Below are 23761 nucleotides of genomic sequence, written 5' to 3' on the forward strand. Positions count from 1 at the left end.
GTTTATAGTTACAAACAACCTAATTTGGAACCATAACATAGAAAATGTTCTTGGGAGGACAAACTTAAGACTTTTTTATTTTCGCAGGAAACTAAACAGATGTAACAAATCTACCCAAGAGGCTGCCTACATTGCATTTCTCTGTCCTCTACTACAGTACTGCTGCATGGTACGGGCTCCTTACTAAAGGTTCAATGAAGGGCAACTGATGTTGTATTATCACAAACAGGAGAGAGTTTCATCGTCATGATACACAGCTTGAGGTGGCAGTCATTAAACCAAAGACATTTTTCATTGGAGCGAGATTTTCCACAAAATTCAATCACAATCTTTCTCTTCCAAATGCAAAAATATTTTGTTTACTCTCACCTACATAGGGGAAAATAATCACTGTAACAAAATAAGAGAAATTAGAGCTCACACAGAAAGATTTAGCTGTTCATTTTTCCAAAATTCTATTCGAGATCAGAACAGTCGAGAAATAGTCTGAAACTGGTTCTGTGAACGATCTGCCAAATGCTTGGATGCGAACTGTAGGTAGCAGTAGGAATGTGGTTAAGTAAACAACTGCTGATTGGTTGCATTGTCAATGCCCATAGCCTAGTGTGGGGGAAGCGCTGGCACACTAATGGCAGAGGTGAAATACCTACTGGTGAGCAATCTAGAGATGCAGTTCCTTCGAACCATTTGGCAAGAATTTGAGTGACTTCCCAAAATTGTGGAAGTGACTGTTATGTAGAGGACAAGGGGTTATTTTTAGGAAATATGGTGCGTAATTGTGATTTAGTGTGTTTCAGTGCGCGATGCACCAGCCTCACGGCAGACGGTGGACGAATGCTGGCCGGCATGTTATGCAGGTGACACAGTTTTGCAACGAGCGTCGGTATGTGTGTACATGCGCAGCAGCCATCAACAGCCAGAATGCAGCACTAGCAGAATTACGCAGTCGCGGGCTGCGTGTGGCGTGGTTGCGTTAACCAACTCATCGAGAACATTCTAACAAACACATCACCGCGTAACTGGCGGATTCAGCAGTGGTCTGCACTATTTAAGGGCATCAGAGGTGGGCGTTGGCATTCGGTTTGACCGATTGGGTGCTCGGTCACTGTTACGTCATCGTCATCAGTGACGCTGTCCCCGAGGACCGGCCGGCGGAGGGTGTTGCCTGCTGCTGCACCGGCGACTCCTGGCGTATCATGAGCCACCGCATCTGCAAGCCTGGCCGGGCCTCGTGCCGCCAACTTCCTACATTATAAGCATGCAATACAAGATATAGAGAATCATCTTGAAATTTTGTATAGTACCCCCAAAGGCTTGCAAACGAACATGTTAGAAGAAGTGAAAATCCTCACTCACCTTCAAGAAAGAGCAGATACATTACCCAAAGATCAAATAGAGCATAGAGATAAACAATTCCCACGTAGAGAAAAGCAATTCCCAGAACAGACTGCCAGATTGATGTAAGGGTGCTGCATCATGTTGATTACCTAGTGCACTTTTTATCCATAATTTCATGATTTTGTTGGCATAAGAGGCATTCAGGTGAAAATGAGACAGATGGAAAAAAGTGGTAAAATGGCAATGACCAAAGGCTTTGAAGGCCCAGCAGTATGGTTCAACCACCATGTCATCCTCAGCCCATAGGCATCACTGGATGCGGATGTCAAGGGGCAGGTGGTCAGCGCACCACTCACTTGGTCGTTGTCAGTTTTTTGTGACCAGTGTCACTGCAGAAGTTTCACTCAAAAGCCCTTACACATCTTACATATGGTCCTGATCTCTGATCCTGTGATTTCCATATTTTTGGAGCCCTGAAGAAAGACACTCATGACTGCTGGTGAAGAGGTGCCTGGCTATCTGGGTACAGTGGTTCTGTAGGCAGCCACAAACATTTTTCTGGCAAAGCAATGGACTGTTTGTCTCACAATGTGGCAAATAAGTGGCACTGATTTAATGTTGTACAACACACTCCTGGTATGATCACACCACAGGAGGGTTGAAAAAGCATAAATATCCTTTGTTGCTTAGTGTCACAGTCAAATTTCATCAAATGGTTTTGAATGGTCCCTAATGGTTCCACCCAGTACACCAGAGCAAAACTTGCTGTTGTTCTACATTCCAAAGGGGTACAATCATGTTCATTTGGGTTGCAGCCCCATGATGTCCTTAGAAAAAGCTTGAATTGGAATTTGGGGGGGGGGGGGGGGGGGCAGCAGTGTTGAAGGCTGTCAAGAATGTTATCTTGTTGCTCATCACAATGTTCTCCTCGGCCACCCATAAGAGAACAGCTTGATTTCAATGCTGGTCTTTGCGGTTATGATCTCCATCACATAGGTGCTGCAACAAGAGTTGATATATTTGTGTAAGCAGGAGTGTGATGACCTTCCCATTGTGTGACACACCCATGGTGGTATTGGGCAGAATTGTGGTGAAATTTGGTGCCAATGTGACATATTTAATCATATTACAGCTCATATGAAACTCTGACCTCTGGCTTTTTTTCCTTGTGTGCCTTTGTTTGAAGTGTCACTGAACTGAAGGCTGATGTCACAGGATGCCAAGCTTTCGCACCATTACAGAGGAAGGTTGTAAGCACATTTAAGCCAAATTTTAAACTTCTGAGTTGTGGTGGGAGGCAGTATGGGCTTTTAAAAAAGTGTCCCTTTAACTGTGTTGCATAGTACATTTAAAGCATAGCATTGGCCTTTACTTTCAGTATATAACACACCTACTCAGGAAGCAAGCTTAAAGAGTGTAAGGGGCTGCCTATAGTTAAAAGTTGCAGTCTGTACCATCCATTTGCTTAAAAGAAAGTACCATTCATTTGCCTAAAAGAAACTGATTGTGTTGTTGTTGTTCCAATTGACAGTATGTGAGGAATATGTGAGGGCGTGAATGTCAAAAATTGTGATGTAAAGCATTCCCAGTGTGTTACACAGGGTGTTTCAAAGTGAATATCCAGATTTTAAGGCTTTGTAGCATTTATTCAACTTGCAAATGTAAACAATACATCCAATGAAAGAACAACTCAGTTTTTCTTATGAGTGTTCAAAGTGAGCACTATTCATCACATGGCACATATTGAGTCGATGTGTGCAGACTTTGCAAATGAAATATTCCTGCATGAATATGAAGATTTTCTGGGTAATGTTTTCTTCAGTGATTAATTGACACTTCGGCAAAGTGGAAATGTGAACACACATAATGTACTCTTCTGGGGGTCAGCAAATTCTCCACAATATGGTACAGTTGCAACAAGACACTCCTAAATTGAATATTTTTGTGCCATATCCCAGCGTAAAGTTTATGGGCCTATTTTTTTCAGTGAACCAACTGCAGCTGGTGTTTGTTATTTTGATGTGCTAGAACTGTGGCTCTTTCCTGAGTTGCAAGAAGTTGAGCCACAGATCTTTATTTAGCAGCAAGATGGTGTCCCATTGTGCTAGCATAACTTAGTACTCAATTGGTTAAATGAAATTATACCCACTGCTGGATTGTCCGCAAGGGGCTAGATGACAGTGCTTGTTTGACATGGCTTCCATGTTCACCTGATCTGATGCCATGTGGGTTTATCTTTGGGGTTTCATAAAGGATCATGTGTATGTACGCAACTGATCTACCCAATGTAAGAAACAGGATCGAAGCATATGTTTAAACAATTACTCCAGCACACTGATTGAGTTTTGGGAAGAACTCACCCATCGACTCAATGTGTCCATTGTGACAAATGGTGCTCACATTGAACACTTCTGAGAAAAACTATTTGTGTTGCTCTTCCATTTGATGTATTACTTACAAATTTAAGTTGACTGTAATAAATGCTACAAAGCCTTAAAACCCAGATATTCATTTTGAAACACACTGTATATCTGAATTTCTCATGTTTTTCCAGGTAGCATTCTTGAAATCAAATAATATTCTGGCTTTATCATTCTGCTGTTGTAAGGTTATGTGGCATGCATTATACATGTGATATGTGTCCATCCCTTCAGCAAGCAGCTCAGCAACACTCATGAGGAAAAGCTCTTGCAAGTAGATGCAACTGAAGTTATATTTTGCAGTGAATACTAAACATATTGGTGGAAAATTTTATGCACCATGCTTTGTAATTAGAAATCTCTCTCTTTATTTTAAGATTCCAACATAAATGCAAATCAATTTCGTGTACTTCCTGTACTGATCATTCACTGAAATTATGGAAATCATCTACACTCGTTGTGGTGTGCCAAAGGGAGTAATAATATTGTGTAAAGTAGAAAACCATACACCCTGAAATTCTTACACTCATTTGTCAGCAGAGGATTCCTATTTGTGGCTAATAATAATAAAAATAAATTTGAGAATATATGACATACACTACCACAATACAAACAAAAAATAATGTTCAGATACACAGACGTCTTGCCACCCAAGACAGCAACCACATCCTTTCACATTCCAATAGGTAATTTGAGGTGATAATTTATTAGTTGTTCCATTTATAAACTATCTGATTATTTAGCTTTCATGTTAAAATGGTTCCTCGTAGCAAGATGATGATTGGCCATCATGATTAACCATTAAAAATAATCAATGTTCTCAAAAATGATCAAATGTGCGTGAATTCCTAATGGACCAAACTGCTGGGGTCATCTGTCCCAAGACTTACACACTATTTAAACTAATTTAAACTAACTTATGCTAAGAACAACACAGACATCCATGCGTGAGGGAGAACTCGAACCTCTGGTGGGAGGGGCAGTGCAATCCGTGACATGGCGCCTCAAACCATGCAGCCACTCCGCGCAGCCTCTGTGTTCTCAGATGCATGCTTAGGAATCAATAGTACATAAACTGAATGTGAGTACTAATACACCAAATAAGGGAAAGGCAACCACTTACCTACAGCAGTAGGACTATAGTGCAATAGGTAAATGGTTGCCTTTCCCTTATTTTATATCATTTTTTATCCGGTAATTTCCATTACTATTATGAATCTGGGTATTGTAACTTTGTATAAATTGTGGCTTCTTTTTTTTAATTGTTGTGTGATGTGGTTGTTCATATTACTTTTGCAGGACAATTGGAGTAAAATAATTCACCCTGGATATATCTAACTGAAAGGGGTGCTTAAGATGAATGTCCACATAGTTTATACTGTCTTACATTAAGAGCAATGAAAAAGTTAGAGGGCCTGGAAACTGCTGTAAATGTTAAAGAGTGCTCAATGAAAGATGGTTTTCACATGTAATGTGTCTAGAAATGGAGTCATTGAATGAATTGATGAGAGAAGCATCTGGACAGATACCTCTACTGGCAGTATATCAATGTAAATAGCAAAATATTATAAAAGAATAAGGCAGGAATGTCATCCCTCTTTAGTCAGGCCCTTTTGCCTTGTGCCTGTATTACAAGGATGAGTTCCTTCTGCCTTGTTCCTGCATTACAAGAAAGAGTTCCTTCACAAACCATACGTTTATGAAATTTGGAAGTAGGTTGAACTCTAGAGCAAGAGTATAATTCAGAGATCGTCACTACCTCACACTGATGTTACAAGCCAGTCATGAACTATCATTAGAATGTTATTCCCAAGAAGGTGTGTTAATTTACAGTGTCATGAAATTTCTTTGCATCAGATAGTGACAGAATGCTATCAGCATCTGTGAATTTTATTATTGTTTATTTAAATGCTGTTACATTCAACAAAGAATATATGATTCTCTTGATTGTCATTAATATGTAGTTGTATGCCTCCATGGTACTAAGATGACATTTTATTATTAAAAATTTTGTTCAGTATTTGCTGATCACTTAAAATGACATACTTTGTGACTGCAACTATATTATTATCAGCCATGCAACTAATCTGTACAACAGTGTTGATGAAGTAATAAGACAAATTATGAAGACTGTACAGGTAATAAGGTGAAAGACAACCATTCACCATGTAAAGGAAGCATTGAATTCACACTGGACTCAGAAATAAAAGTTGTCAAATATATCACATAAGTTTTTAAAGCTGTAACGTTTTCTTGAGCAATTATGTGTATGACATGCATGTTCCCTCCCTTCACAGTTCATATGCTCTAGAGTGCACATAAAAAACGGCACATGGGTTTATGTTGAGGTTCTGCTTTATTTGACCATTTTCTGTGCTGTCATCTTGTGTGGCATAAACTTCTATTTTTCGTATTGCATTGTTTATTGTGTTTGTCCATGATCATCATAAAACTTCTGTATATGATGAACAAATAAGGCAGTTGTGAACATTTTTTCCCAATATTAATGCTGTTAATTACCTCTTCAGCTCAACAAAGCTCCTGTTGTACATACTGGATCCCAACAGCCTTTTCTGCAGTGAATCAGTCATGCTTCCTATAAAGGAACTATAATCTTTTATTTTAGTCTGTTTTTGTCATGCATTGTTCGCTAGTTTGTCAATATTTGAATGTATTTTCTTTGTGTCTTGTTTTGGTTTCTTCCATTTGTCTATGTTTTATGTCTTCTTGTCATTTATTTTTAAGTCACACAGAATATGATTCCATAATTCGGGGAGCAGTTCAATCAGTATGAATCAGAGTGCATTAAAATGCAGCACTTTACTGCACCACCTAGTGAGAGTTTCCAGAATGATTTGAAGTAATAAGTGTGAGAAATGTGCCATGTCACATGTAGTTGTTAAGAATTTTTTTGCTTGCTGATGATATTTGTTGGATAAAAAGCATGATTTGAAAGTTTTGTTTTGTGAGTGTATTGTTCCTGATTCCTTGAATTTTTATTTCCTTGCACTCTAGCATACAGCACAATATGAATTCTGCTTCCAACTTATTGGCAATAATTAGGAATGTGAGTGAAAGTTAAGGAACTTGATGTGCCTTGGCATCATTGAAACATTAATTAAAAATAAAAACATAGCAATCCTGGAAATGAAAGATACGAAATTTAAAGGACAGTAACATGTTTATCCAATTTTAGTATGTGAAGTCTGCAGCTAAATATGCTACTTATAAATCTTATCGTGGAGAGAGCTGTTGGTGTTATTTAGTAATTCGTTACAAAATTGGAAGGAGATAGAGTATGTGAACTTACTGAATAGCCCTAGAACCAAAGTTCTGAAAGGTAAATGTCACAGCCTTCTGCAGTATGGAAACACATGCCACACATGATCTGGGGGGAATCTGTGAATTGTCATATGAAGAGGAATTTGTGATTATTGCAAGGAGACAGTACTTTGGATAATGTTGTTAAGTTGTAATGGGAAAGAAGTTGATAGTTTTACTACCTACTTTTGAAATCTGGTAAATGCATGTGACTAAAGGAATCAAACACACCTGTGAAATATTAAATTAGTGTTCCAGCGTCTCATATAGTAACACACATTTTAAAGCCAGTGTGTCCATATATTGTTTCCATTTTTAGATGTATGAGTGATAACATTAATCGAGAGGAACAATTCATTGAAAGAACAAAACACAACACAAGACCAGCATGTGCAATAGACTTCACAATGTTGTCCTTGGTCTACAGCATTTGTCAATAATAAAAAACGATATTTCTTGAGAAGTTATGATCGATATAATACAGTGAAGCTCTTGAACTAAGAAATTTTCCTCAACCACATATTCTTTGCTTTTTTTTTAAAAAAAACTGTTAACTCTTATAATTACAATATGAAATGAAACAATAACAATTTTACTCAGGTACAATGACATTGTTAAAATGGTAGATATGCTCTTTCTTACACAAAACATATGTTGTAAGAAAGGATTGGCAGGAAAAGTAATTGTTTCATGATTTCTCTATAAGACATGCCAAACCTTTGGATTTAAACTGTTTACAGTTTCATAATGGTTCATCATAGTAATATTAAAATTACTGGCAGTTCTTTCCATAATCCATCAAATATAAGTGTCATCTCTGAGACGTCTCATGAACACTGGCTGTGTATCTGTAAGATATGTGCTGAGATGTGCTGATCGAGAGATGCCTCCTTCTTTGCACGTCAGCCAATAAGTGTCGAGCAAACCTTTGCCCTGGAAAACAGAAAACAAATAAAACTCATATAGCATGCACAGTATACAATTTTTACTGTCAGTGATAGTTACAGGAGATACATCCCAACATATTTCTTTATTTTTATATTCAGGTTTCTTTTGACAGTTGGGCAAGTTTTTTCACACTTGCAGTCACTATCCATGTGTAGAAAAATTTCTGTTCTTGAAGCTGAGAGTTACTAGTGGAAATGACATTGTTTATTGGAGATCCTATGTATTTGTAAAGTCAAAATTACCATGGCCCAAATGGGCTACAGGTTACTTACATTGGGAGGAACGCTAGAAGTTTTATATTATTCCATGAAATGTCTGGCTTGCCCCCTCAAAATCTCATGGAATACTCATTATGTAGTGAAAACTTCAAGATACACGATTTATACAGGGTTATTCATAATTTTTTTTAATTTTATTTTTGTATTCTTATATACATACAGGGCTTCAGAAGATGACTTTGTGTAAACTATAAGACATACAGAAGATAGACACTGATCAGTGGACACAGCATATCTTCAAGATTTTAACATACATTACAGGTGCTCAATATGGACACTGTTCATGACATGGCAAACATTAAAATGTGTCTGAAATTCAGTGAAGCTGCTTACACGAATTTCTCAGGAAGTTGCAACAGCAGCCCACTTATGAAATCTGTAACAATAACAGTGCAGATGATTTCTCTACACCTTCTGACACACCTGTCCCGTAGTGCAACTACACCACAGTGCATATTATCAATTGAAACTTGCAGAGATGCTCTATTGAGAGATGCTCTATTGAGAGATGCTCTATTGAGAGATGCTCTATTGAGAGATGCTCTATTGAGAGATGCTCTATGCAGAGATGCTCCATCCACCGATGTTTGTAATTTTTCTGTGTATCTTGTGGTTTTGACATAGTTATCTTCTGAAATCTCAGAGGTAATTATGAGTAATCTTGTGTATTGCTCTTGAAAGCTCTTTAATCACAAAAGTAACAGATACAAATCTACTGGTGAATGAATTGTAGATCAGGTGTCAGTCAATGTTTTGGAGAGATGCATTACAGAAATCAATTGTATGGTTGGGGAGATTTGATGCAATCATCTAATACAACTCAGGGGAGAGTACAATGTTTCCTACTAAAATTTGCTTTGATATAGCTAGTGTAGAGCAGTAGTTTGAAAACAGTGGATAAGTTATATTGCTGGTAGAAATTTTGTGTAGACAGTATGAGGTCTTTCAGTTACTACTAACAGCGTATATTGATGGCAGAACAAAGACAGAAGTATAGAGCCAATTGTTGAAGGTAAACTAACCAGTCATATATAAACTGTCAAGAAAAATATTCCAGCTCGAAGAATATAATGGATGAATCTGCTGCTGCAGTTTAGTGCATAAGTGACTAGTGATGGGCTAATGAAAATGAGTGTCTACAGACTATGTTGTTTTATGACATATGGATATGTGTGCTCGCAATATGTAACAGCATCACAAATGTATTTAATAGTTACGACAATGACACTTAAATGTGTCAGCTCATTTTAACTTGACAAGGCTTAAAGCCACAAAAATCTGCACTTGTTAATGGCCTAAGGCTGAAATTGCAATCATGAAATAAAGAAAGTATTACAGTCACTGGCGTAAATATGATGTCTTTTATAAAATTCTACATGACTTTGAATCCCAGGTATAAAAAGTTAATTGTCAAAAGCTTTCTCTAAGTCGACAATTACTAGAAGTGTAGGTTTGCCTTTTCTTAATCTATCTTCTAAGTTAGGTCGTAGGGTCAGTATTGCCTCACTTGTTCCAACATTTCTAAGGAATCCAAACCGATCTTCCCCAAGGTTGGCCTCTACCAGTTTTTTCATTTTCCTGTAAAGAATTCATGTTAGTATTTTACAGCCATGACTTATTAAACTTTAGTTCTGTAATTTTCACACCTGTTAACATCTGCTTTCTTCAGGATTGGAATTATTATATTCTTCTTGAAGTCCGAGGGTATTTTGATTGATACATCTTGCGCACTAGATGGAAGAGTTTTGTCATGGCTGGCGCTCCCAAGGCTATTAGTAGCTCTAATGGAATGTTGTCTATTCCCGGGGCCTTGTTTCGACTTAGCTCTTTCAGTGCTCTGTCAAAATCTTCATGCAATATCATATCTCCCATTTCATCTTCATCAATGACCTCTTGCATTTCCATAATATTGCCCTTAACTACATCACCCTTGTATAGAGCCTCTGCTTTCCCTTCTTTGCTTAGAACTGTTTTTCCATATGAGCTGTTGATATTCATACAAGTGGTTCTTTTTTCTTCAAAGGCCTCTTTAATTTTCCTGTAGGCAGTATCTATCTTACCCCTAGTGCCTCTAGATCCTTACATTTGTCCTCTAGCCATCCTTGCTTAGCCATTTTCCACTTCCTGCTGATCTCGTTTTTGAGAAGTTTGTACTCCTTTTTGCTTGTTTCATTTACTGCATTTTTATATTTTCTCCTTTCATCAGTTAAATTCAACATCTCTTCTTTCACCCAAGGATTTCTACTAGCCCTTGTCTTTTTACCTACTTGATCCTCTGCTGCCTTCACTATTTTGTACCCATTCTTCGTCTACTGTAATCCGTCCCCCATATTTGTCAATTGTTCCCTAATGCTCTCTCTGAAGCTCTCTACAACCTGTGGTTTTTTCAGTTTATCCGGGTCCGATATCCTTAAATTCCCACCTTTTTGCAGTTTCTTCAGTTTTAATCTACAGTTCATAACCAACAGATTGTGGTCCGAGTCCACATCTTCCCCTGGAAATGTATTAGAATTTAGAACTTGGTTCCTAAATCTCTGTATTTCCATTATGTAATTGATCTGAAACCTTCCAGTGTCTCCAGGCCTCTTCCACAGATAACCTTCTTTCACGATACTTGAACCAAGTATTAGCTATGATTAAGTTATGCTCTGTGCAGAATTCTACCAGGTGCTCTGTGCAGAATTCTACCAGGCGGCATCCTCTTTCATTCCTTACCCCCATTCAGTATTCACCTACTACTTTTCCTCCTCTTCCTTTTCCTACTATACAATTCCAGTCCCCCTTGTCTCCCTTCAGTATCTGAATCATTTCTTTTATCCCATCATACATTTCTTCAATCTCTTCATTGTCTGTGGAACTAGTTGGCATATAAACTTGTATTACTATGGTAGGCATGGGCTTCGTGTCTATCTAGGCTACAATAATGCATTCACCATGCTGTTCATGGTAGCGTACCCATACTCAGATTTTTTTATTCGTTATTAAACTTACTCCTTCATTACCCCTATTTGATTTTGTATTTATAACCCTGTATTCAGATGACCAGAAGTCTTGTTCCCCCTGCCACCAAACTTCACTAATTCCCACTATGTCTAACTTTAATGCATCCATTTCCCTTCTTAAATATTCTAACCTACCTGCCCGATTAAGGGATCTGACATCCCATGCTCCGATCTGTAGAATGCCAGTTTTCTTTCTCCTGATAATGACATCCTTCTGAATAGTCCCCACCCAGAGATCCAAATGGGGGACTATTTTACCTCCAGAATATTTTACCCAAGAGGACTCCATCAACATTAACCATACAGTTTACTGCATGCCCTTGAAAAAAATTACAGCTGTAGTTTCCCCTTGCTTTCAGCCATTCGCAGTACCAGCACAGCAAGGTCGTTTTGGTTAATGTTATATGACCAGATCAGTCAATCATCCAAACTGTTGCCCCCCCCCCCCCCTCCCTCCGCCCAACTACTGAAAAGGCTGCTGCCCCTCTTCAAGAACCAAATATTTGCCAGGCCTCTCAACAGATACCCCTCCATTGTGGTTGCACCTGTGGTAAGACTATCTGTGTCACTGAGGCATGGAAGCCTCCCCACCAACAGCAAGGTCCATGGTTCATGAGGGGGGGGGGGCTTGGTCAGGTATGACCTTGGAAAACTGTATTGGCTGGGTGAAGTTTGGTAGTGTGTTCAATGGAGCATGGAGCTCGGAGAGCATTGCACACACCCAAAAAAGTGCAGAGAGTGAGGGAAGCTTTTGAACATAATCTTGTGCCCACCAACAGTCATGTATTTTAGAGGTGAGTCGAAGTAGTTTATGCTGAACCCTTAAGGAGATCAAATTTTATCCTTTCAAATGGCATTGAAACTTATTCCCAGATACAAGGTAGCTCTAGGTATTTCCCATACTGCCATGATAAATTTGCTAAGCAAAATACCTGGATTCTTGAATAATTTGTTCACTTCTGATGAAGTCTCCTTGGCCATCTGGCGATTCTGTGCAAAATATTTTCATATGGGGATTCTTGAAAGACCATGTCCTCTGGAGACATAATAATGAATGTACAAGAACTCAAACAAATGCATCCAAGTTGGAGAAGAATAGTGCTTCTAATTCTGATGATGGGAAAGAAATAGATCAAGGGTAAAAAAGTTCAGACAGTTCCAAAATGTCATATCCAACAATTGAAGGTTTACCCCCTCACCCAGTAAATATCATGACCAAGTAAGCTACAGAGTTCTGGTAACTACACATGTGAAATATTTATGGGATTTATTGTAACAGCGGTTATGTAATGGCCATTAAAGTGCATAAGATTTTTTTTTTGTAGTAACAATGTATGTTATGCTACTTCACAAGCAGAAATAAGTCAAGCCAGCTTTATTGACCAGTTAAGTGTGACAAAACAAGTGTACAGCAAATAGGAAGTGATATAATTGCCAAAACCAAATTAATTTTAACACATCCAATACTAGATACAGTATTTTATCTAAACTGAGTAAAGCCAAATTTGGCTGTCGACCATGTAGGAAGGCACTCCAACTTAGTGTAGTGGGGATGGTCACACTGTATCAGAGGTGATATTGTCATCATTAATTGAGGGTACTCCTACCACAGAAACTTGACAAATCCTAGGAAGGAGAGGAACATGCACTGAAAAATAGTGCATGGTACTATTTGCAGTTACACCCTACAAAAGAAATTATTCTTAAGCTATCATTCGACTGGTATTTCTGTAAGCTGGATGATGCATTGCATATGTACAAAAACAGGCTACAATTCTTGATACATAACACAATAATACATTCTTCTGAATACACCATTAATTAACGAAGTGATTAGATTACAAATAAAATGGTTTTCTTAACACTGTTTACAATTTTTTTAAAAACGCTTCTTATTTTGCATGTAGTTATGATAGTCCTTTAATCTATAAAATAGATTTTGTAACAGGAATTTCTGTAGCTGAAATTTAAAATTTTATTATGGGAAGGTTCATAACTACTGGGCAGTGCTGTGCTAATTTTAAATACGCATATTGTGGACACTTTTAGTTCTGTTCTGTGGCTGCTGATGTAAATTTTTTCTTTATTTTTGGTATTTTACTGATGCAAATCAGAACAACTGTTGGGCTGCAATCTTTTAGCAAATAATACAGCCTTTAGTATGTACATATTTACTAGGTTAGCACACCACTTTTTGGAAACAGGCCATAGCATGGTTCCTTGTATTTTGCTCCACAGATGATTTTTATAGCTCATTTTTGGAATAGCAATAGTTTATTTAGATTTGCTTTGGTTGTTGGTCCCCAAATTTCTATTCCATAATTCAGGTGAGAGGAAAATAAAACATGGTATGCAGTCTTTAGGACAACAGTGTCTTTGCAGTACTTACTAACCATATTAACTGCAAATATATTCCTAGACAATTTAGTTGAACTTACTTGCTAGAATGTCAACGTGTGTTCCGTTTTAGATTATTTGTTTGACTGAGGAATTTTACACTAAACTCTTTTTTTTTTTACTTATTCATGCCCTATGTATAGAGTAATTTCATTGAACTTACTTGCTAGAATGTCAACGTGTGTTCCATTTTAGATTATTTGTTTGACTGAGGAATTTTACACTAAACTCTTTTTTTTTTTTTTACTTATTCATGCCCTATGTATAGAGTAATTTCATCATTAAAACTACTATTGTTGAAGTTCATGAAACATGTTTCACTGGGGTTACATTTAAGTGGCCTTCATTAAAGTATTGAACAATTTAATTTTTCATATTATTACACTGGGTCTCTGGTTCATTAAATGATTCCTTTTTATACTCGATGGATGTATCATCTTTACACAGAACTACTTTGGAACTTTGAGTGCAATATTTTATGTCATTTACATAAATTAGAAACAGAAAAGGACTCAGTACCAAGCCCTGTGGCACTACATATTTTATATTAATGATTTTGGATTTGTGAACACCACTTTCATCTTCAAGCAGTACAAACTTTTTTCAGTATTCATGTAAGACTTTATTAGCACATGAGCAGTGTCTCTGATACCAAGGTTCCATAGCTTATCTAATGGATAGTAGAGTTCTCACAGACAAAAACTTTTTCTAGCTCAAGGTAAATACCTGCAACATGATGCTTGTTCTTGATTCCACTTATTACCTCTTCAGTTAACTGAGCAGCTGCTGTGCTAGTTGATTTACGTTTTAAGAAGCTATTTTGATTTCCAAACATTACGTTGTGCTTGTTGAAAAAGTTTATAATTCTTTTATACACAGAATGACTTTTTCAACTGTTTTGGAAAAGACAGGAAGTATTGAGATTGTTCTGTAGTTTTCAGTTTTGTATTTTTGCCCTTTTTTTAAAGACTAGTGTTATCTGGTCTATTTTTAGTCTGTCTGGGAAGGTGCCAGATATTATCACATTATTTGCTGCTACAGACAGAGATGCAGATACTTTTGTCTGCACACTTTTAATACATTACTACTGAGGCCATCGCGCCACACACAACCGAAAATTTTAAAGAGCTAATGAAGTTCATTATTTCTTTGCAGTTTGTGGGGACTAGATATATGTTATGCTCCAATGGATAGCCTTTAAAATTATACTGTGGGTTGTCTTGTTTGTCATTGATAGCTTCTAGTGATGGGCTAAACTGCGATTTTCCGATATCAGTGATTTCTGTGAATGCTACTTTTCAGTATCTGTTATTCTTAACTGTGATTTGTCGCAGTTAAGGAACATAGGTTGTGTATCCCTCCGCCACTGCTATTTCTGCGATTTCTGCTATTTCTGCGATTTCTGCTACTTCCGCGATTTCTGCTACTTCCGCGATTTCTGCTACTTCCGCGATTTCTGCTACTTCCGCGATTTCTGCTACTTCTGCGATTTCTGTGACTTCTGCTACTTCTGCAATTTCTGTGACTCCTGCGATTTCTGTGACTTACCACCGTATGAAAAAGTTACATCTGTCCACACAGAAAATTGCATCTCAACAAACCTGTCATTGGTAAGTATATTTTACGTTTTTTCTTCCGTTGGCTTTAATTTTGTATTAAAGAAACAACTGTGAAAATGTGTAAGTAGCCATACAGTACCATAATAGTTCGTGTTTAGAAAATGAATTCTAACATATTGTTATGTTCACAAGTACCTGAACTACATTTCAGTCACTCAGTAAAGTGATAACTCAAAATATCATTGTCAACAGATCTGAAGAAATTGCCACTGCGTCTTTAGACCGTTTTCGTCAGACGAGAGGTTAGTTTCTAAGCGTTTTGATGTGCTTAATTACTTCAGTGAGATCGTTCTTGCAAATGTGATATTCATTAAAGCAAATATTAGCAATCTACTCTGTCAATTATATTGCTAGTAATTAGTGACAGCAAAAATTGTTTAATAATCCTTGTGTTTTTGCAGACGCACTTGTGATTCTGATTACTGGTTGCTGTACGTATCTATCCACATCAAGGCTGTTAGAGAGACTCGTGAAGATGCAAGACAGCTCTTAGAGGATTTGCAGTTTAAAAGTGAAATAATTGTGAAATAAGTGTGCGAGTGATTAAACTGTGTTTTATTGAAGTTGTTGTGCAATTTTAAAGGAATAATAAATGTTAAATACAGTGAGTGAATAATAAAAATCTCATTTTCCACATGTTAAGCCGTCCAATACCCGTAATTTTCTGCCACTTACTTATTGGTAAACACTTGTTGGATAGCGACGTGCCGCCCCCCCCTTTCTCCACAATCTTGGTGTGACACTGACCTGTAACATATCCCGAAGTCTACAATATGCATTTTGAGGCTGTTGGTATGAAAGTGGGAAGTACAGATCTTCCAGTTAAATCAGGAATAGCTTAAGTGCATTACTTCAAAGTAACACAGGAAAAGCTTACTTATGTAGGTGGTAGTAGTGTCGGCAAAAAGTTCTTGTGTGTGAAGGCATTCATATGACTCAATAATACTGTTTTCATTTCACTACACTTACACAGATGTCTGAGTTCTGCTGTGTTAACATTGAAAAGTCCTGTAGGCATGTGGAGTATTAACCAAAACTGTCATATTGGAAGCAGAATCAAACACATTTGTTACATTACTTGATATTTTCAGGAGAAAAAGGCAATGTTGCTTCTTATTAATATAATACATTCAGAGTCACAGCAGTATTTGACCAACCATAACTGATGCTGAATGTGCATGTCATCATATAATATGATGGGCTTATTTCAATAGTGGTACAAGTCCATTACCTCCACTTTTCTGTCTATAATGCTTCTGAAATTAATGATCCAAACAAACATAAATAAAGGTTCATCTCTAGCAAGAAGCCATATGCTTGAATATTTCTGATGTCTCAACTGCAGATTTTTCAGCACTCATTTAACTTTACGACTCTGTATCTCAAAATGAACAAAAGTATGTTAACTGCGCATTTTAGTTGCTACTTGCGACTCTTGGTTGCGATTTGTCACAGAAATCGCAGTTTGACTCGGTAGCGGATAGTGTAGTATGAACTTTGCTCAACAGATGGCAGTGCTAACTGCCTTTTTTAGTTGCTACTTGCAACTCTTGGTTGCGACTTGTCACGGAAATCGCAGAAAGGAGTATGGAATTCGGCCAACAGATGGCTCATGACGTTGAATGCGAAATGCTACTTGTGACTGCTAACTGTGACTGAAATCGCAGTTAGATTTTGTAAAGTTGTTATTGTGATATCTGTGACTTCTCAATCACTGTGATTTCTAAGAGATACGTGATTTCCTGCCCACCACTAATAGCTTCACCTACTGAAGAAAATTATTCATTGAAAATATTAGCAATTTAAAGTTGTCTTTTATGACTATACCACTGTGATCAACAATAAAGTCCATACAGGATTTGTCTCTGCCTGTTCTAAACATTTTTGTCTCTCCCCACCAGTTGCAACATTCTGTGAAGCCTTAAGCTTGTTTGCAATATACATAGTTGCTTCTGCTGTGTATTAACAAATCTGTATATTATTTTTGATAAATTTTGAAGGCCTTCTTTAGCTTGAGATTTTCCTCATTATTCAGCATTGCACTGTGGAGTAATTCTAATTTTTCTCTTGCTTCAATGACATCATTATTTATCCAGACACTTTTGCTTATATTTTTTGTTTAACTTTTGTGGCTGCAACTGGGCATGTGGCATCACAACAGTACAAGAAGAAAGCAGCAAAGCTATCCTAGAAAAAGCTATTATTCTGAAACCATGGTGTGTGTGCTAACATGAAGCTCAGTCTGTTGATGTTATCATTATACATAATTCTTAGGCTTACAAATAGTGTCTTTTAGTGACAAAGGGCACCTCACTTGCTCCAACTGAGGCTGCACTGGCTGATGATCAGAGATGGCTAGTTTTAGCACAGATGTGCTGTAGGAAAGATGGGTGATGTTTGTTATTATGTTCTCCAGGCAATTTGTTGCTAATTTCTGGAGTTGACTTGTTGGTAAGTGGGGTTGGATTTAATTCATCAAGTAGAAGGTGCAGCTTTTTGGAGTTGAAATCATTGGTTAATAAGTCTATATTTATATCCCCTGCTATTATAATATTTACATGACCATTTATCCCAGAAAATGTACTGTCTGTATATACATATATACAAGTGAGAGAGATTTTTGAAAAATGTATCCATACACACCCCAGGTGTACACACCAATAATTGCTGTTTTAGATTTATTGTAGCAAGTTCTGTGACTTCTATGCAGAATGCACTTAATGTTGATAACACTGAAATTACTTGCATTTACAGTGAAGTTTGCTACACGACCACCAGTCTTGTGTTTCCTGCTAAAGGCAGAACAAAATTTCACAGACAGAGGTTGTCTAATGCTAATCAGGTCTTCAGTGTACTAATGTTCAGTTGTGACTAAGATATCAGGTCTATCAACATACCAAATGATATCAGCAAGAAAATTTGCAGATCAGTCACAAATACTATGGAAAAAGCAGCACATTACCAGGTAATGACAAAAGAAAAAATACTTGCAAAACAGTCAGGATAATGAGTCAGAATATTCAATGCCTCAGAAACAAAGTACTAGATCTAGAAGTAGCTTTAAATAATCTTGCCGATGTCTCTTGTATTTGTTTATCTGAACACTGGTGCAAGGCTAGTGAATTAAGTCTCATAAATATAAGCAAGTTTAATTTAGCAACACATTATTGCCGAAGTGTTTTTAAAAATGGTGGGGTATGCATTTACTCTAGAGTAGGACTGCAGTTCAAAGTGAAAACAGAATTGGACCATCTAAATATAGAAAAACATTTTGAATCATGTGCCATAGAGTTAAAAACTGAGGAGAAGAGTGAAAAACTAGTTGTCATTACAGTATATAGATCTCCACTGGGTGACAAAAACATATTCTTCAAAAAAATAGAAGCAGCATTAAACACCTTTTATAGTAATGAAGTGAAATTATTTTTATGTGGAGATTTTAATATTAACCTGTTAATTGAAAGTGATGAAAAAAGACAGCTTTTGAGTATACTCAGCAGCTTCCACATGAAACCACTCTTTACAGATGCCACCAGAATAACAGAACTGTCATGTCCTCAGGGATTGACGAGATACCTTGCTCAGTCATGATGAGATGTGCTAGTGTCATATCAGACCCACTCTGACACATCATAAACATATCATTTTCAGAAGGTGTCTTTCCACAACGATTAAAAATTGCAAAAGTAAAACCATTGTATAAAAAGGGCAATATACATGAAGTGGGAAACTATAGACCAATAGCTTTATTATCGGTATTTTCAAAAGTAATAGAGACAGTCATGAAAAACAGAATTACAAATTACCTCGAGAAATTCAATCTATTGTCTGTAAACCAACACGGCTTTCGCAGAGGAATGAGTACAGAGTCAGCCATCACCCAATTCATTGAAAATATTGTAACGGGGGTAGATAAGAACAACAGTACAATAGGAATAAATTTGGACCTCTCAAAGGCATTCGATACTGTCCAACATCATATCCTGCTAGACAAATTAGAATATGTCGGTATACGAGGAGTAGCTAAAAAGTGGTTTCAGTCATATCTCCATAATAGGAAACAGGTAGTAGAAATTGCAACAACAAACAGTAAAAACCAAAGTGTTGTTTACAGATCGGATATTCAGACTGTGCCAATAGGGGTACCACAGGGGAGTGTTCTAGGACCTCTCCTATTTCTTCTTTACATAAATGATATCAAGATTCCAGTAAATGGTACTCATATAACCCTGTTTGCGGATGACACAAACATTGTAGTAACTGACATAAACCGGGTATTGCCAACATCTGCAACCAGAGTTATAGAATATTTGCAAAATTGGTTTGAAGTGAACAAATTAACCATAAATATCTCTAAAACTAATTATATCCATTACAGGAAAGCAAAGTCACACTCTGATCTAGATCTTAGAATACAAAATAAGGAAATTGTGAGAGTTGCTACCACAAAATTCTTAGGTGTACATATAGATGAAAATTTAGACTGGAAGTCCCATATCCTGTATCTCTCGCATAAGTTAAGCTCTGCTTGCTTTGCTTTACGCGTTATTAGCTTTGTATGTAGTAGGGAATGTAGCAGAGCTGTTTACTTTGCTTATATACATTCTGCTATTACCTATGGCCTCATCTTCTGGGGTCATAGTAAGAAAAATCTCAAAACCATCTTCACTCTACAAAAACGAGCTGTTAGAATAATTACCAACAGTTCAAGGCTAACTCCTTCAAAGCAATTATTTAAACAGCTGAATATTCTACCCCTACCATGCCTCTTTATACAGAAAAGCGTAATTAATGTAAAACGAAATATTAACACTTTCCAATCCAACTCGAATCTACATACTTACAACACAAGAAAGTGCAATGACATTCATATAAAAAGAGTTAACAAGGCTTTGGTGCAGAAACAAACAAACATACAAGGAAGCAGATTGTATAACAAACTACCGGTAAAGATAAAAGAAATAAAAAAATTGTCTTCATTTAAAGAAGCAGTATTCATATTTTTAATGACCAACTGCTATTATAGTGTAAAAGAATACCTGGAATAGCTTCATACTAAACAATTATAGTGATGTACTCTGTGCCAATAGTAATTTTTATCTGACTGTTGCTATGATCTAAATAAATAATATGTGCAAAAGTGCTAGAATTGTATGTGTTATATCTAAATGTCAACTGTGTATTCCATGTAAAAAGTCTTTCTCATACATCAATGTAAATAATCAAAGTTGTACATGCTATTTCAATGTGGTCTGATGTTATGTAGTCCACTATGCACATCTGTATTTTGTATAGTATTGTTCACCCTATATGTGTGTATATACATACTATGTATTTTTTGACGAAATCCATGCAATGTAAATTGTCTCTGGATGAATAAACTACTACTACTACTACTACTACTACTACTACTATCCAGATAATTGTGCCTGTTTTTAAGACTACCAAGATTCTGATGTACGACATTACGCCAGAATTTCTCCTACTGGACCATACAGGGTGATTTAGGTCTAAAGTAAATTTCTGTACAGCTTGTTACAGATTTATGTTATGCAGAAGCACTTCGCATAATTACCTCACGGATTTAAATAATGCTGGTCAGCGCTTTCGGAACTGTTGATATATGATACCAAGAGCTTTTTTCGAACAGGTAGTAGCTAGTTGTAAGGCTGCGCATTGAAATGTCATTTGGCTGTATGCAGCAAAAGTTTGGGGCGTGGCGTCTAGTGTAGTTCTTATGGCCGTACCTGGTCTTCGAGCCAAAGGGTATCCTACGAACATCCTCATGGTTTTCTCATTCCGGTGCTTATACCAGAATTAGAGAAACTTCACTATGGAACCCCTGTTTCTGTATATCTCTATTATCCTTTGATGCTTCATTAACCAACATTCAGTATTTTTGTTTTGAAAGTGGTTTTGATAACTTTTTTTAGTTTTTCTCCTACCTTTGGCTATTCTATCAGCTGTTAAAATAAGTCTACAAATCTCTCGCCAGAGTGCCGTAGAATTCGGTAACATTAGTATCACTACCTAGCGAGAGTTTCATGAATGATTATTGGAGCAAAGCGCACAAAATATATCCAGCTACTTTACTTACTTTACTTGCTGACAGCATTTGCGGATAATGTGCATTATTTTTGTGAGTGTGTTTCTTTTTGTGAGTGGATTGTGTCTGAGTTTAGTGAGTTTTACATTCTAGCATATAACAATGCAATATGAATTCAGTGTTTGATTTATCAGGTAACAATTTGGTACATGCAGATTACATGTAGGTTCCGTGGTTGCGAAGTGAAAAATGCGGTTTTCTGTTTCACTTATCTCGTGACAAATAGCAGTGAGAATGCCTGGAGTGAGGACTGTATCACAGACTTAAAAAAATTCACAATTTCCATGCACAATTCCAGTGAAAAACATGTAAATGATTTTATTGAATTTTTAGTACTAGGGAATTTGGACATTATGTGCCAACTACATTGAGTATAGATTTAAGTGTCAGGAAGTCTTTTCTGAAAGTATTTGTATGGAGTGTAGCCATGTATCGAAGTGAAACAAGAACGATAAATAGTTTAGACAAGAAGAGAATGGAAGCTTTCGAAATGTGATGCAGCAGAACTAATGAGGAGGTACTGAATAGAATTGGGGTGAAGAGGAATTTGTGACACAACTTGACTAGAAGAAGAAGGGATCGGTTGGTAGGACACAGTCTGAGGCACCAAGGGATCACCAATTTAGTATTGGAGGGAAGCGTGGAGGGTAAAAATCATAGAGGGAGACCTAGGGATGAATACTCTTATGCAGATTCAGAAGAATGTGGGTTGCAGTAGTTACTCAGAGATTAAGAGGCTTGCACAGGATAAGGCAGCATGGAGAGCTGCGTCAAACCAGTCCCTGTGCTGAAGAGCTCAACAACAACAATAACAGCAACAACAGTTGATCTGATGGCATAACTGGACGCCATGGAGAAGCAGCACATCGGAAAACCCGTTTTTTAGACCTTTTCAAAACAATTCAAAATTAAATGCTGGAATTAATTTATGAGTTATGCCCCCGTCTCATCAGGGATGAACTGTCAATAACAAATTTCCTTTCTGTAGAAGTTGTTGAAACAACTGACAGTGACAGTGCAAATTTGTCATAACTGCTCATACTAATTCAGTATGAGCTGCTAGAGAAAAATTTACGAAAGATTTATATCCTTTGTGCGACTTAAAAGTCACACAGCAGACGCTGTTATCAGCGAGCTGGAGAAAATGAACGTGAATGAATCACCTGAGAAACTAATAGCCCAGTGTCAATGACAGTGCTCTTGTTACGAGTGATTGGCCACAAAAGTATAGTTCAAATCAGAATTTAAGTGTCATATAAAAAATGCTCTCTTCATTTATTGTTATGCACATCACTGAAATTTAACTGTTGAAAGTTTTGTGACACGCAACGTCCAAGTGCAGATCTTCAGCAACTTGAAAGGAATTTCTACATTTTTTCCCCAGTCTCCTAAACACACAGCTTTTCTTGATTAGAGAGTGAAGAAATGTATTACTACCTGTCATCAGTCAATCGAATGAAATTTCAAATCACAGAACATAACCATTATAAAAAAAAATACCAAAAACAAATTGTTGAGTGCATGGGATAAAATCATTGATGATACTAGGACAGCCAACAAGGGTATCGGAGGCGAGGGTTTCCTCCAAGACTAAGATTTCCTCTTCTGGCTACAGTTCTTTCATAAAGTCCTGCCACATTGTGACATATGTTCAAGCAGCACCAGAAAATCAATTTTGATGCAGTGAAAGCCTCTAAATATATATCTCGGTTTGAAGCTTGTGTCCAGCATGCTAGGACCTCATTAGATACTGAAGATCACTGGGAACAGAAAGAGCCAACTGCAAAAAGAGAATGTTTCACTGAATCAAGAATGATGTGTGCCCGAGATGTCTACAACTGCATCATGGCACAGATCTGTGATCGATTAGATTTTAATAATCAGTTGTCATTTACACAATTCTTTGAACATTCATGTCATTGTTTTCCAAACATAAAATTCTTTTCCCAGAAAAAGAACTGAAAGTAGCTCTTAATCTGTTTACATGAAAATGTTGAGACTTAAACGAGACAATTGCTCCCTAAGTTTAGTATAAGTCAACTGTAATTCTTGATACTTCCCTTGTACTTCTTTTAATATGTGATTTCTTTCTCCCTCGGTATACAATTCCGAGAATGATTCCTGTAATTTTCGTACTTCATTGCTGATCTTCTATACGTCTATTGCTGTTCGTAGTGACCACTTATGGCTTGTTACTAATATATCTGGCTGCCATGAGTACAGTACCCCTGACTGCAAGGGGATCATTATCTGCTGATGTCCGACTCCACTGCTGTGACGACAGATCAGCATCCCCATGGCTATCATCCAGCTCATCCACTTATGTTCTGAC

At 37.1% G+C, this 23761-nt stretch overlaps 1 protein-coding gene across 1 annotated transcript in view; it reads right to left on the minus strand.

The window, feature by feature from the left end:
- Nucleotides 1-5899: 5899 nt before the first annotated feature.
- LOC126474185 (receptor-type guanylate cyclase gcy-19) overlaps nt 5900-23761 on the minus strand; it is a 438242-nt gene continuing 420380 nt past the window's right edge. The window contains exon 13 of the mRNA XM_050101647.1: nt 5900-8012. Coding sequence (XP_049957604.1) covers nt 7878-8012 — 135 coding nt within the window. The 3' untranslated portion in view covers nt 5900-7877. The remainder of the gene's footprint in view (nt 8013-23761) is intronic.

The sequence above is a fragment of the Schistocerca serialis genome, chromosome 4, assembly GCF_023864345.2.
Source record: "Schistocerca serialis cubense isolate TAMUIC-IGC-003099 chromosome 4, iqSchSeri2.2, whole genome shotgun sequence".
In the NCBI taxonomy this organism is placed as follows: domain Eukaryota; kingdom Metazoa; phylum Arthropoda; class Insecta; order Orthoptera; family Acrididae; genus Schistocerca; species Schistocerca serialis.